This window comes from Seriola lalandi, unplaced genomic scaffold (assembly GCF_002814215.2).
Source record: "Seriola lalandi dorsalis isolate HSWRI2012SDOR001 ecotype SW California unplaced genomic scaffold, Sedor1 jcf7180002054885, whole genome shotgun sequence".
NCBI lineage: Eukaryota > Metazoa > Chordata > Actinopteri > Carangiformes > Carangidae > Seriola > Seriola lalandi.
In genome coordinates this window covers 6513991-6525747 of record NW_019525437.1, presented here as the reverse complement: position 1 = coordinate 6525747, position 11757 = coordinate 6513991, and the positions used below count along the sequence as shown (strand labels likewise).

At 40.5% G+C, this 11757-nt stretch overlaps 2 protein-coding genes across 2 annotated transcripts in view; one reads left to right on the top strand and one right to left on the bottom strand.

Annotated features, from left to right (window-relative positions):
- Positions 1 to 6225, top strand: part of LOC111671743 (methylcrotonoyl-CoA carboxylase beta chain, mitochondrial) — an 8799-nt gene extending 2574 nt beyond the window's left edge. Inside the window, exons 4-13 of the mRNA XM_087180012.1 lie at positions 58 to 254; positions 454 to 632; positions 735 to 815; positions 1227 to 1405; positions 1552 to 1768; positions 1936 to 2027; positions 3186 to 3342; positions 3911 to 4033; positions 4344 to 4580; positions 4674 to 6225. Of these exons, the coding sequence (XP_087036138.1) occupies positions 58 to 254; positions 454 to 632; positions 735 to 815; positions 1227 to 1405; positions 1552 to 1768; positions 1936 to 2027; positions 3186 to 3342; positions 3911 to 4033; positions 4344 to 4580; positions 4674 to 4760 (1549 nt within the window). The 3' untranslated portion in view covers positions 4761 to 6225. The remainder of the gene's footprint in view (positions 1 to 57; positions 255 to 453; positions 633 to 734; positions 816 to 1226; positions 1406 to 1551; positions 1769 to 1935; positions 2028 to 3185; positions 3343 to 3910; positions 4034 to 4343; positions 4581 to 4673) is intronic.
- Positions 6028 to 11757, bottom strand: part of LOC111671744 (retinal Mueller cells isomerohydrolase-like) — an 8947-nt gene continuing 3217 nt past the window's right edge. Inside the window, exons 5-14 of the mRNA XM_023428931.2 lie at positions 10962 to 11103; positions 10363 to 10510; positions 9452 to 9533; positions 9199 to 9331; positions 8840 to 8982; positions 8620 to 8749; positions 7948 to 8062; positions 7453 to 7547; positions 7214 to 7325; positions 6028 to 6756 (exon numbers count right to left, since the gene is read on the bottom strand). Coding sequence (XP_023284699.1) covers positions 6611 to 6756; positions 7214 to 7325; positions 7453 to 7547; positions 7948 to 8062; positions 8620 to 8749; positions 8840 to 8982; positions 9199 to 9331; positions 9452 to 9533; positions 10363 to 10510; positions 10962 to 11103 — 1246 coding nt within the window. The 3' untranslated portion in view covers positions 6028 to 6610. The remainder of the gene's footprint in view (positions 6757 to 7213; positions 7326 to 7452; positions 7548 to 7947; positions 8063 to 8619; positions 8750 to 8839; positions 8983 to 9198; positions 9332 to 9451; positions 9534 to 10362; positions 10511 to 10961; positions 11104 to 11757) is intronic.

Genomic DNA, 11757 nt, shown 5'->3' with positions numbered 1-11757 from the left:
CTGTGTAATATATTATGTAAATTCATGCCTTTCATTATGTCTGTCTTTCTCTGTAAGGTTCATAGATTTCAGTGAGAAGGTGAGGAAAGGTGGAGGGGAGAGCGGCATCGCCAGACACACAAAGAGAAACAGGAAGTTGCTGGTCAGGGATCGTCTGCGTCTCCTGCTGGATGATGAGGACTTCCTGGAGCTGTCACCATTCGCAGGTCTGGGTCTACCGTACGGGGACATCCCTTCAGCTGGCTGCCTGACTGGTGAGAACCCACTAACTGCAGTCCATTACAGCCTGTTTAATCTGACTCCGGTCAACTGCCTCCAATTTGCTCACTTTACTCTATGTACTTCTTGTATTTCAAACAGTAATTTATTTCCCACCTTATGACGATCTAAGTGAAACACACATGGCTTACGACCCCTTGCACTATATGTGTTTGTATGTGTGTCCAATACCAGGCATCGGCAGGATCAGTGGTCTGTGGTGCGTGTTCATTGCCAACGATGCGACAGTGAAAGGCGGCACAGCGTATCCAATCACAGTGAAGAAGCAACTACGAGCTCAAGATGTGGCGATTCAAAACCGCCTGCCTTGTGTTTACCTGGTTGACTCTGGAGGAGCTTTCCTACCACTGCAGGTGAAACCCACACACCCTCATGTTTTCAGGAAATGAATGTTAGTTGAATCATTTTCACTGCTGTTTTAATTTGTGATTCCCTGCTTGTGTATAAACATCCAGTCAGAGATCTTCCCGGATAAGAACCAGGGAGGAAGGACGTTCTATAACGAAGCCATCATGTCTGCCATGAAGATCCCACAGGTAAAGAATTAGAAGAAGCCCAGGCATGGTTCAACTACTATTCCTTGGCCATTAGATTAGGTACAGTGCAAATAATAACATCAACTAACAATATATACACAACTGATTCAGCATACAGTATATACAATATATTCAAAGGAAGTGTAATGTGTGCAATGTTTCTAGTTCATTTGTTCTCAGGATTGTCAGGTTTAAGGTTCCTTCTGTTGTGCATTTTTAGCAGTATCAGATGTCCTAATTATCTGAGTTTTAAATACAAATGTAAAAGTAAATTAATGTATGATTGGCGCAAAGTCTATGAAGAACAGAAAAGAGACATTAGAATTTGATAAAAATGGCATCTCTTGTTATTTTAAAATCACTCTCTTTCAAATTTCAATGACTACATAAAAACAATTCATGATTCCAAAGGTGTCAGTGGTGTGCGGGTCATGCACGGCGGGTGGAGCTTACATCCCCACCATGGCCGAAGAGGCAGTGATGGTGCACCGGATAGGGACGATATTCCTGGGAGGACCGCCACTTGTCAAGGCCGCCACAGGAGAAGAGGTGACACCAGAGGACCTAGGAGGAGCCAGGCTTCATGCTGAGTAGGTCCATAAATCAAACTTACCCCCATGAGAGGCAGATAAGTCTTGCTAAAGGATGTCAAAATGAGACCATTGTCTTTGGAGGTCAAAATAAGTTGAATATGAATAAAGTTACATCATCAAGTTGATTTATCTACCGGTTTCAGAGTGAGTGGTTGCGTGGATCATTTTGCCTGGGAAGAAGAGGAGGCGTACAGTTACACCAGAAACATCATTTCCACCCTCAATTTCCAACTGCCAGAGGAAGAGGAGGATGAGGAGAGGATGAGGAAAAGGAAAGCAGAAGAGGAGCCACTGTACAGTTCAGAGGAGCTTCTCGGTCTCGCTCCACAGAGTTATAATTACAGTCTGGATGTTAAAATGGTACAAAAACGCACAAACACAAGCTGTTTGCTCTGTAAACTGAGTCGTTAGAATGAGTAGTAAATGCAGCCCTTGTAGAAATGTTAGTTTCATGTCATGGCCGTCACATCACTGTCTCACGATTCAGTTTTAATAACACGGTTGCTTCTGTCTGTCTGTCTGTCCAGGTCATCAGTCGGCTGACGGACGGGAGCCGCTTCCAGGAGTTTAAAGCTCGTTATGGAACCACACTGGTCACTGGTTTTGCAAAGATACACAGGTAAAAGTTACACACACACACACACACACGCACACACACACACGCACACATATATGTGCTTTAGGAAACATTTTCAGCAAACAAAAAACTAACAATCCAAATAGATTGGTGAACATCTGTACTGATATTGCAATAGTGATTTATTTATACTTAAATCATTATGTATTTATTATTACTTTTTTTTAATGTAACGTACTGTGGCCTCTTACATTTACCAAATAGAACACATGGTATGTTGTTTCTTTAGTTTTGTGGTGCAGAAATAAATTTTTTTATTAGTCTTACTGATGTTACAGCTTTTTGTTTTAGAAAATGGATGTAGGACAGAAGTCACTAATAGGCAGACATTGGTCCTGATCTGGACCCAGATGTTTAACCTAGGACCTATGAACCTTACAGTTAAATCCTGACGCTACTCGAGTCAGTCAGTGAGATATACACACACACTGTTGTTTATCCCCCCTCCCTACATACAGTGACCCCTCACCCTCTTGAGATTAGGAGCTACCTAATCAGATCAGCAGACGCCAACAGAGGACCAAAACAAATATCATTCCCCGTCCCTCTGCCAATAACTAACTGCCTTGTTAGACTTGTAATTTGTAGGAACAAACTCAAGTGCTTGACTGAAGTGATGTGGTTTTTTTTTTAATGTGTTTTTACTCCTTTATTGATTGTGTCTTATGTTTGTTTCTAATATATGCATCCAGGAAGGCTGGAAAGAAGTATTAATACTGAGTTGATTATCACATTTAAAAACAGTGAATTGAATTGTTGTGAAGTGGCTGAGAAACTAACACTTTTTGCTGTGGGTGTGTTCATGCAGCCATCTCGCAGTTCTGAATAATGCACGATAGTCGGATTACAGTCACAATACACATGCATGTACACACAGTTGAGGCTCAAGCAGAAGCTTCAGGCAGCAGTCGGGACCTCTGACTGTTCACACCATTGATGAGTCACTTTTAAACCATTACAATTGTACTACTACTACGTCCGTCTTCTAACACTAACAGAGCAAGCCACAGCATCATGACTCTAGCTGTTATTATATGCTACATGATCTAAGTACAGTATGTAAGTAGTCTGAGTATAGGTGTATGCATGGTCCTGATCTGGTATATATTGTGTTTTTTCATCTCTTCATGTGCTGCATAGCACCCTGGTGGGAATAGTGGCCAACAACGGCGAGCTGTCATACCAGGCGGCGCTGAAAGGAAGTCATTTTGTCCAGTTGTGTGACCAGAGAGACATCCCACTCCTCTTCCTCCAGAACACGGCACCCACAGCGGCACTAACACTCTCCATAACACAGGTATTCACTGACAGCGAAATACGTTCAAGGCTGTTTAGGTCTGATAATGTAGTGAAATATAGTAAAATAATGGTAATTCGTAATAAAAATTGTTTTCACATTTCAGATTTATGTTTCCAGCAGTATTTGTCCAAAGGCAGCTTTTAATTTAATTTTATTTAATTTTATTTAATTTTATTTAATTTTATTTTATTTTATTTTATTTTATTTTATTTTATTTTGTATGGGACATCAAAGACATAATAGCTGGAGTAACACCTCCTAAATAGAGGAAAATTATGGGTGATGTAAATAAATTGACAGATATCATGATGAGATTATGAAAAGTGCTTCATAATGTAGCGTATGCAGAAGGCATGCGAGAAAGGCAGCAGTACACTGACAGAAAACAGTTTATTAAGTACAAATACAACATTTCATAATGTTGATTTTATAATAATCATCTGTTCTGTGTGTTTCTCCTAAGAATATGGATCTGATGTAAAAACATAATATTGGTCAAACTGACTTTTAAAGTAACTGCTAAAGTTTCTGTGTCGTCTACTCTGTGTGTGTCTCTCTCCTCTAGGCAGAGATGAACAGTAACCGTTTGAAGGCTCAGGGTTCCATGCTCTCAGCAGTTGCGTGCGCCGCCGTCCCCAAAATTACCGTGGTGATTGGTGGTTGCCACGGTGCCGACAGCTACACCATGGTGAGAGTCTCAGAAAAATCCCTTTTAACAGAAGAGAAGCGAGAGAGACCAGGAACAGCTGTACATACTGTTGATAGACATAGATGTTATAGTGAGAATAATAATAGTTGGGCGACCCGATAACCAATAGTGGTCAGAGTGCATGCCACGTGAGCGCAGATGCTCTGAGCAGCGAGGCCCCGGTTCGATGGCTGGCCGGACCCTGTGCTGCATGTCACTCCCCATCTCTTTGTCCCTCAATTTCCTGTCTCTTCACTGTACTGTCACATACATTTAAATTTAACAGTTTGAATCTTGTTTCTTTCTCTAGTGTGGACGGGCCTTTGACCCCAATTTCCTGTTCCTGTGGCCAAATGCCAGAGTGTCGATGGCGGCCCCAGGTCACGCTGGCTCTCTGCTTCCCCATGACAATGAGCAGGAGGAAGAGCAGAAGAAGAGGGAGCAGGAGGACAAGTTTAATAGGAGATTAAAAGAAGAGAGCTCAGCTTTCTTCTCCTCTGGCAGACTGTGGGACGATGGAGTCATTTTGCCTCAGGACACCAGGAAGGTAAAACAAACACAGCAGTCACATATTTGATTTCAACTGAACCTTTTCTTTTCCTTTTATGTTGTTTTTATATTAATCTGTTTCTGTCTGCAGGTTCTCAGTGACTGCCTGGACATCATCAAACAGCAGCAGTATCAGCTCTCCACAGAAAAACTGCAATCAGCACTTCTACGTATGTAGAGATACCAATGCACACTACAAACAATGTGTCAATCACTTAGATTTAACAATGTTTTTCATTCAGTCTGGCTGCTGTTGCCCATCGGCCACTAAGAGGTGTCGCACCAAGCTCTGGCCTGTATTCTGTATGAATGGAAATTATAGGTGACGATGAGCATTATTGTAAAAATGATAAAAGAGAAATTATAGTTGACCTTGAAGAGAATCTTCACACCTTAAAATTACAGAAATCTGGTTGGAAATGGTTGTACATGCTGAATACCAATGTGTGTGTTTGCACACTACATAGAAATATCTACAGTTGATACAGCGATTACCTCAGTGCCAGTCCTTTAATGTCATATTTGGGCAGGTGACTACTGGATCAAACATCCTCCTACAAATATTAATTTGTTTTCTTTAAGTGTCTACTCTATTGGACTGGGAACAGTTTATACCAAATGATGAACACTGTGGTCACTGGTGGTGTGTTACACATTTGCACACAAGACTTGTATTTCCACACAAGTGCCTATGTACACCCCATATGCACTAACGTTTCTACAAAAGTCACCACTCCTAGTTTTCTGGGAACATCAGGAACAACTGAAAGAGTTTTATTTGCAGTTTACTGACAGTTTTTTCTATAACCAGAGTAGATCTCACAGTTTTGTAGGCTACTGAGTTTTTTGAGTCTCGGTTAATTCAGCAAAAGTGCCTCATCAGGTTTTGGCTTTCAGTCTCACCTTCACATCATGTCTTAGGTACATGAAGGTGCACCACACCTCAACCAACAGAAATCCACTCAACACTACAATACGTGTGAAGGGTTCTCAGTATCAGTATTGCTTATTGTTTGATTTATTTTGATAATAGTACTTTAGATGAACGTTGAAAGTTGTCATCTGTGTATTACATTCGGCCTGTTTCAGCCTTAACCTGGTTCAGTTCAGTTTTTTTAACTTATGACGTGACAAAAAATTAAAATCTGCTGTCCAAAATATTACATATGTAAGAAATCATGCTCTGTAATTACAAATGTAAAGTAATCATTGTAATGTAGTTTTTTTTGTACAAAAGAAGATTTAAAAAATATAAATACATTTTTAAATTGCAAAACAAGTGTTTGTTTTTAATTGTGGCTCTTGCTTTAGAAGGATGTTTCTGCAGATGTCATTTTAATTATGAAATACAATGTTTTGTGGTTGTTTTTGTAAACTCTTTGACTTGCCCTGCCTTGGTTCATTTATCAGTACACATGCACTGTTTTTCTCCACCAGCTGCAAGATGAAGTGGTCAGCTGTCTTTATTTATTGTCGTCATTACATTACAATCAACAGACACTGCTAGCTCAGAAACAAGTTTGAGCTCAAGGAAAAATAGAAATAACATTAATAACACATGGTTGTATGCTGTTCTTATGTGTGAATGTACCAAGTACTGTATGTCCCCAAAATGTAATCATTTGTAAATCATTTTCATACCACTAATGTTTACTAATGTTTGAATTTGTCTTGGTAAATCATTTTCTGAGGAGTTTAAAGGTCCCATATTTTACACTTTTCCACTGATTTATTTGAAGCTTTGATCCATAAGAACTGAGCACTTTGGTACTTTCACAGTATTAATATAGAACCTAGACCTGCTTTACAATCAAAAAAGAGATGGACATCTCCCATTATACAATATGGGACCTTTAAAATCACCAACAGAGTCATGGTTGGTTTAGATGTAGATCAGAGCCATTTAAGTCATTTTACTCAAGCAGCTGCTTAAGCAGAAAAAAAAACTACTTTTTGGAGTCAATTTCTAATTGAAAGGACTCAAGTACTTTATGATATGTCTTGGTCGGGTGAGGTCGAGTGCCGAGTTCACGGTTTGTACATGCCATGCAAGGTCACAGGGATGATGGTGTTGACCGCCGCCCTGGCCAGCTCAGTCAGTTTCATGGCATCCAGCACCAGCAGGAAGCCTGGTCTCTCTGCGCCCGGCTTCACAACGATACTCAGCAGCACACCTGACAGAGGGGGTTTCAATATGTGTGTTTTTCACCACAGACATCGTCAATGTTAGGTAAAGTCAACTTAAAATTAAGGGAGTTTGATTCAGGTTTAAAGTTGCATTACACAGGTTTCCTATTAGAGCATAGTATGTACTAAAAGTCAGGATATTATGGCCTCTAATGCTTCAGTTTGAATCATCCTTTGTTTAAACTGTCTCGCAAATCCCCAGGGGTTTATGGAAGTAAAATACTATTGTGAATCACTCTAGTGCCCCTTTAAGTTGGAATGTGATCAGGTACAGATTAAGCTGAGGGTTAAATTAACCTACAGGTGAACTAAACTACATTTTAACTCAAGGCCCTTCTTTAAAACAGGGTCTCAAGATTATGTAATAATCCAGGCGTAATTCTGAGCAGTGTGAAATTGTGTGAATCTATATGCTAAGACGTGAGAATGTGTGGTGCGTCCTACCGTCGTCCTCCTCTGTAGCGCCAGGTGTGGGAACAAACAGCGGCTCTGACGGGTAACACTCTTCCTCCTGCCACACCCAGGTCTCTTTGGTCTGCACGTTCAGCTTGACTATCTACAGAAATTCAACAACAAACAACCAACAGCTGGAATCAACAGCAGCATTTACGCTGTCGCATGTGTGCTGGGGAGCCAGTTAACTTGTCTTTGTCTTCTTCTGTGGATGATAAAAGCGCTCCTACCCTGTCAGGGATGAAGTGGTTGAGTCCCAGGCCGTAGGCGAAGGAATACTTCTTCCCACGACACTTAGAGTAGTTAATCTGTGGAAACTCAAAGGCTGAGAGAGAAGAAAGAGAGAGAGAGAGGCATCAATGCAATGAAAAAAGAGAGAAAGACATAGATATAAGAATATAAAGAATCATATACTGGTGATATAGTAAACCGTGTGCCCTTCAGAAAGTATTTAGATCCCTTCGCTTTTTGCACATTTTACTGTGTTGTGGATCTAATTTTAAATGGATAAAATGCCCGTCAATCTATGCTCAATAACTAATAAAGACAAAGTGAAAACATCCATTCGATAATTAGCCATACAGTTGATCCTGTTGGGGGGGGGGGCTGCAGCCAATCCCAGCTGACATTGAGCGAGGGCTGAGTACGCCCTGGACAAGTGGCCAGTCTGTCACAGGGTTGCCTGCAGCCCCGGAGGTTGCAGCTGGGTGTACAGTATGTCTCACCCTGTCTTGGTCCAGAAAGGAGGACCTCAGGTTCGAGCCAGATGGTGCCATCACTGTGAAGAACAGCAGTAGCTGTAGTGTAGGACAGAGATACCAGATTCTTCCCCTGCTCCTCCTGCATACACACAATAAGACATGAATGCACACTCTTGTATGTTATATGGGAGTCTAAAAAAAGTGCAGTTTATTCAAAAAGTTAAAAAAAAATCATCCAGGATAAGCTGATCTGCAACCAAAGAGATGCCTGTGGTTTTCCAACAGAGCCGTCACAATCAGCCGATTGGTACTAAATCACATGGAACTAGTTTGTGAAACTTTAGCCTCAGTCTTTTAGTATTTTATTATTCTGCCCCCAGCAGTTTGAGACCAGAAAAATATTGACTGGCATCTTTTATTTTTTTACTCTTCAAATGCTCTTGTTAGAGCATTATCTGTAGGAACTATTAATACAGCCGTTTTATGTTTGTTAATTTGTCATTTAGATGACGAGTGATGGAAAACAAAGAATAAGCCCTAAAATTATTTATTAAGGACTTGAAGTTACTGACATTCATGTGAGCTGGACCCATGTATGCATTACTGAGCAGGCCGAGGGGCCAGAGCCTCTGTATGAAGAGACTTGATATGTGAAACTTGATGTGTGTGTGTGTGTGTGCGCGTGTGTGTACTCACTCTGTGTATATCCAGCGGCAGTACGTATCGTCTGACCTCGGGTTGAGGAGCTCTCATCGCTGCTTTCTTCACCTCCTCCCACTCCTCCCTCAGGTTGGCCAGGTACAGGTAGTTATACACAAAGTCATGACTGCAGTGAGCGAGAGAGAGATCGGGATGATTAAACACACACACACACACACACACACACACACACACACACACAAAGGGTCATACTCGCCCTTTCCACGTGCAGAGGTCGACAACAATGAATCCCTCGTCCTCGTAGGCGTTGATGTGGTGGAAGAGGTTGAAGGCTGATGTTCTGAACTTGTGGCTGCTCATATAACCTGCGGGGTCTTTAGTGGCCAGGTGGAACCATGTCTACAAACACAGACACATACACGGCACATGAAACAGAAATGTAAAGGCAGTCATATGTAATCAGTCAGACACATACATAAGTGTAGTTTTATGTTTCTTCCTTTGTCTTTGTGGTCACTATGTGTCTCTTTGTGCTGATCTGGTCTCACTTTGTGGTTTTTCTTTTGTTTCTTTTTGACCCCCGCACCACCGCTGTGACCCCGCCCCCCTGCCTACCCCCATGCTGTCGTTGGATTCAAAGCAGTCCATGTATGTGGCTCCTGTGATGCTCCAAGCCGACAGGAACTTGAGCAGGTTGATCTTCACCGGCTGCTCCACAAACACAAAGTAGTTGTCTGTCATACCGAAACTACAGACAGACAAGCAGGCATAGAGACAGAAACATAATCATAAACATAGAAAAAGAAACCGTTTATATTGATGTAAAGCGTCACAGCTGGTTTGGTGTATTCGTGAGATAACTCAGTACCTGTGCATGTAGGAGGGCTTTAACCGCTCACTGCTGGGCAGCTGAGCCACGACCTGTGATTTCTCTAAGGGATCTGAGTCGTCTGGAAGCACATGGAGATACACAGAGTCACAAACCCTTGTGTGGGTCAGGCAAGTATTTCAAATCTAAAACAATCTCATGTGAAGTCCATTTAGTCTCTGTTCTGGAGCTTTTGATGGTATCACACAATCTTCATCAGCAGACTGGTCTTTATGTCTCTTATTACCCTTTTCCTTTTCATCTATTCACCTATCAATTTTTTCTTTCCATTTTCATTTTCTTTTCTTTCTCTTCTTCCTTTCTCTATCGTCTCTTCTTTTTTTATCTATTAATTTTTCTTTTCTTCTGTGCTTCTTTCTCTGAATTTTTATTTTTCCCCTCTTTATACACACAGCACTCTGTTTTTCCTCCTCTTTGTCTCTATATTTCTCCTTCTCTTTTTATTTTATTTTTCATCTGTTTTTTTCTTTCTGTTTCCCTTTTTTTGTGTCTTTTTTTCTCCATCCATCCATTAGGACTTCTGTAACTTTGTGATGTCACAACAAAGCAGTCACCACTATCCCACCATGCCCCGAGCCCCACCCACCTGGACCCACCATCCAACCTTGCAGGATTTGGTTCTCTGAGTTTTCACCTGAAATCTGCTATACTTTTATTAGATTGCTCAGAGAGCATTCAGCCAATCAGAAGAGAGGCTCAGAGCCTCCTCTCTTCTGATTGGCTCACCGACCTGTTGTTGGAGCTTGAGAGAGAAGCCTGAGAGAGGAGATGTAAAACTACACTGAGATGGTTTTTGGTTCTTCTGATGGATCAAACCTTCAATTGAAACACGTTAAATATCACTCTCTGACATTCAGTCAGTCACAGTGTGACTTCTGAGCCAAACTCACCTTTCTGAGCGGGTGGGATCTTGACAATGTTATAAGCCAGACTCATGTTCTTGCCAAAACAGTTACCGATGTTATAGACGGTACCATCTGTGTCAGTGTGGGGGTGGGCAGTCACCCCATTCACTGAGAGGTACTTGCACAGGTCCACCTGGTGTCAACACACAAAGACAAGACAGAGAATGACTGGAAGAAAGAATCAGTCTGGTGGAGAGCCTCACTCATAATGTATCGATGATGTATAAACCATCTTTAAATGGCATCATCATTTGTTATTATAAAGATAAAGACATAAATATTACTGAAAGCAAGGTATGTTTTAGTGGTCTCATATATATTATATATGAACTGAAATATTAATATGTAATATGAGTTAAAATGTTGCATGTAACACATTTGTTTGCCAATTTTATTTATAATTTTCACCATTTATAATTTTTTATTTTTTTAAATTAAAGAAACCCACCCATCCATTTAATACAACCTCAGTGAAGCAAGACCTCAACAAGAAGATTAAGGAAGGAAAAACAAACCAAAAGGTACTTCAATAGCAAAATGTCACTATTTGGAAAAGTTTAAAAAGTAAACCAGTCAGGTCTCACCTTCGATAACGTCTCCAGCGAATCAGGATCAACCTTGGTGATGTAATTGGTCTCTGTGACGGCGTAGAAGTCCTCACCGATTGGATAGATGTTGACTAAACAGTTATCAGTCACTTCGATGCCTTTGAAGTAAGTGAAGAATCTAAGTGCAAGGAAAACAATTTACTATGAGCAAAGCGGAGTAATAATAACACCACAGTATAATAATACTGTAATAACATCATCATTTCTACTATTCACAGAAAAAATTGTTTATTATTGATTCACACATTAATACAGTAATAACAACCTAATAATATAATTCACTATTTTTCATTTGCAACTTTTACTTTTACTTAAGTAACATTTTCAATGCAGGACCTTTTCTTGTAATGGAGTATTTCTGCAGTAGTATTTGTATTTTTACAGTAGTATTTGTATTTCTACAGTAGTATTTGTATTTTTAAAGAGATAATCTACCACTGTAAAAAATACTCCACCACTTCATCCACCACTGTTGGAGTATCTACCAGTTAAATATGAAGCCAGAGCTAAGAGATAGTTAGCTTAGCTTAGCATAAAGACTGGAAGCAGAGGGCACCATTTAGCCTGACTCTGTCCAAAGGTTTAAAAAATCTGCCTACCAGCACCTCAACAGCTCATTAATTAACACATTACATCTTATTTGTTTAATTTTTACAAAAACCAAACATATGAAAACTACAATTTGTGGATTTAGGGGCACAACTGCATCCAGCCAAGAAATACCCACCTACCCTGAACTCCATTGTTTCCATGATTATACATTAAGCATAGC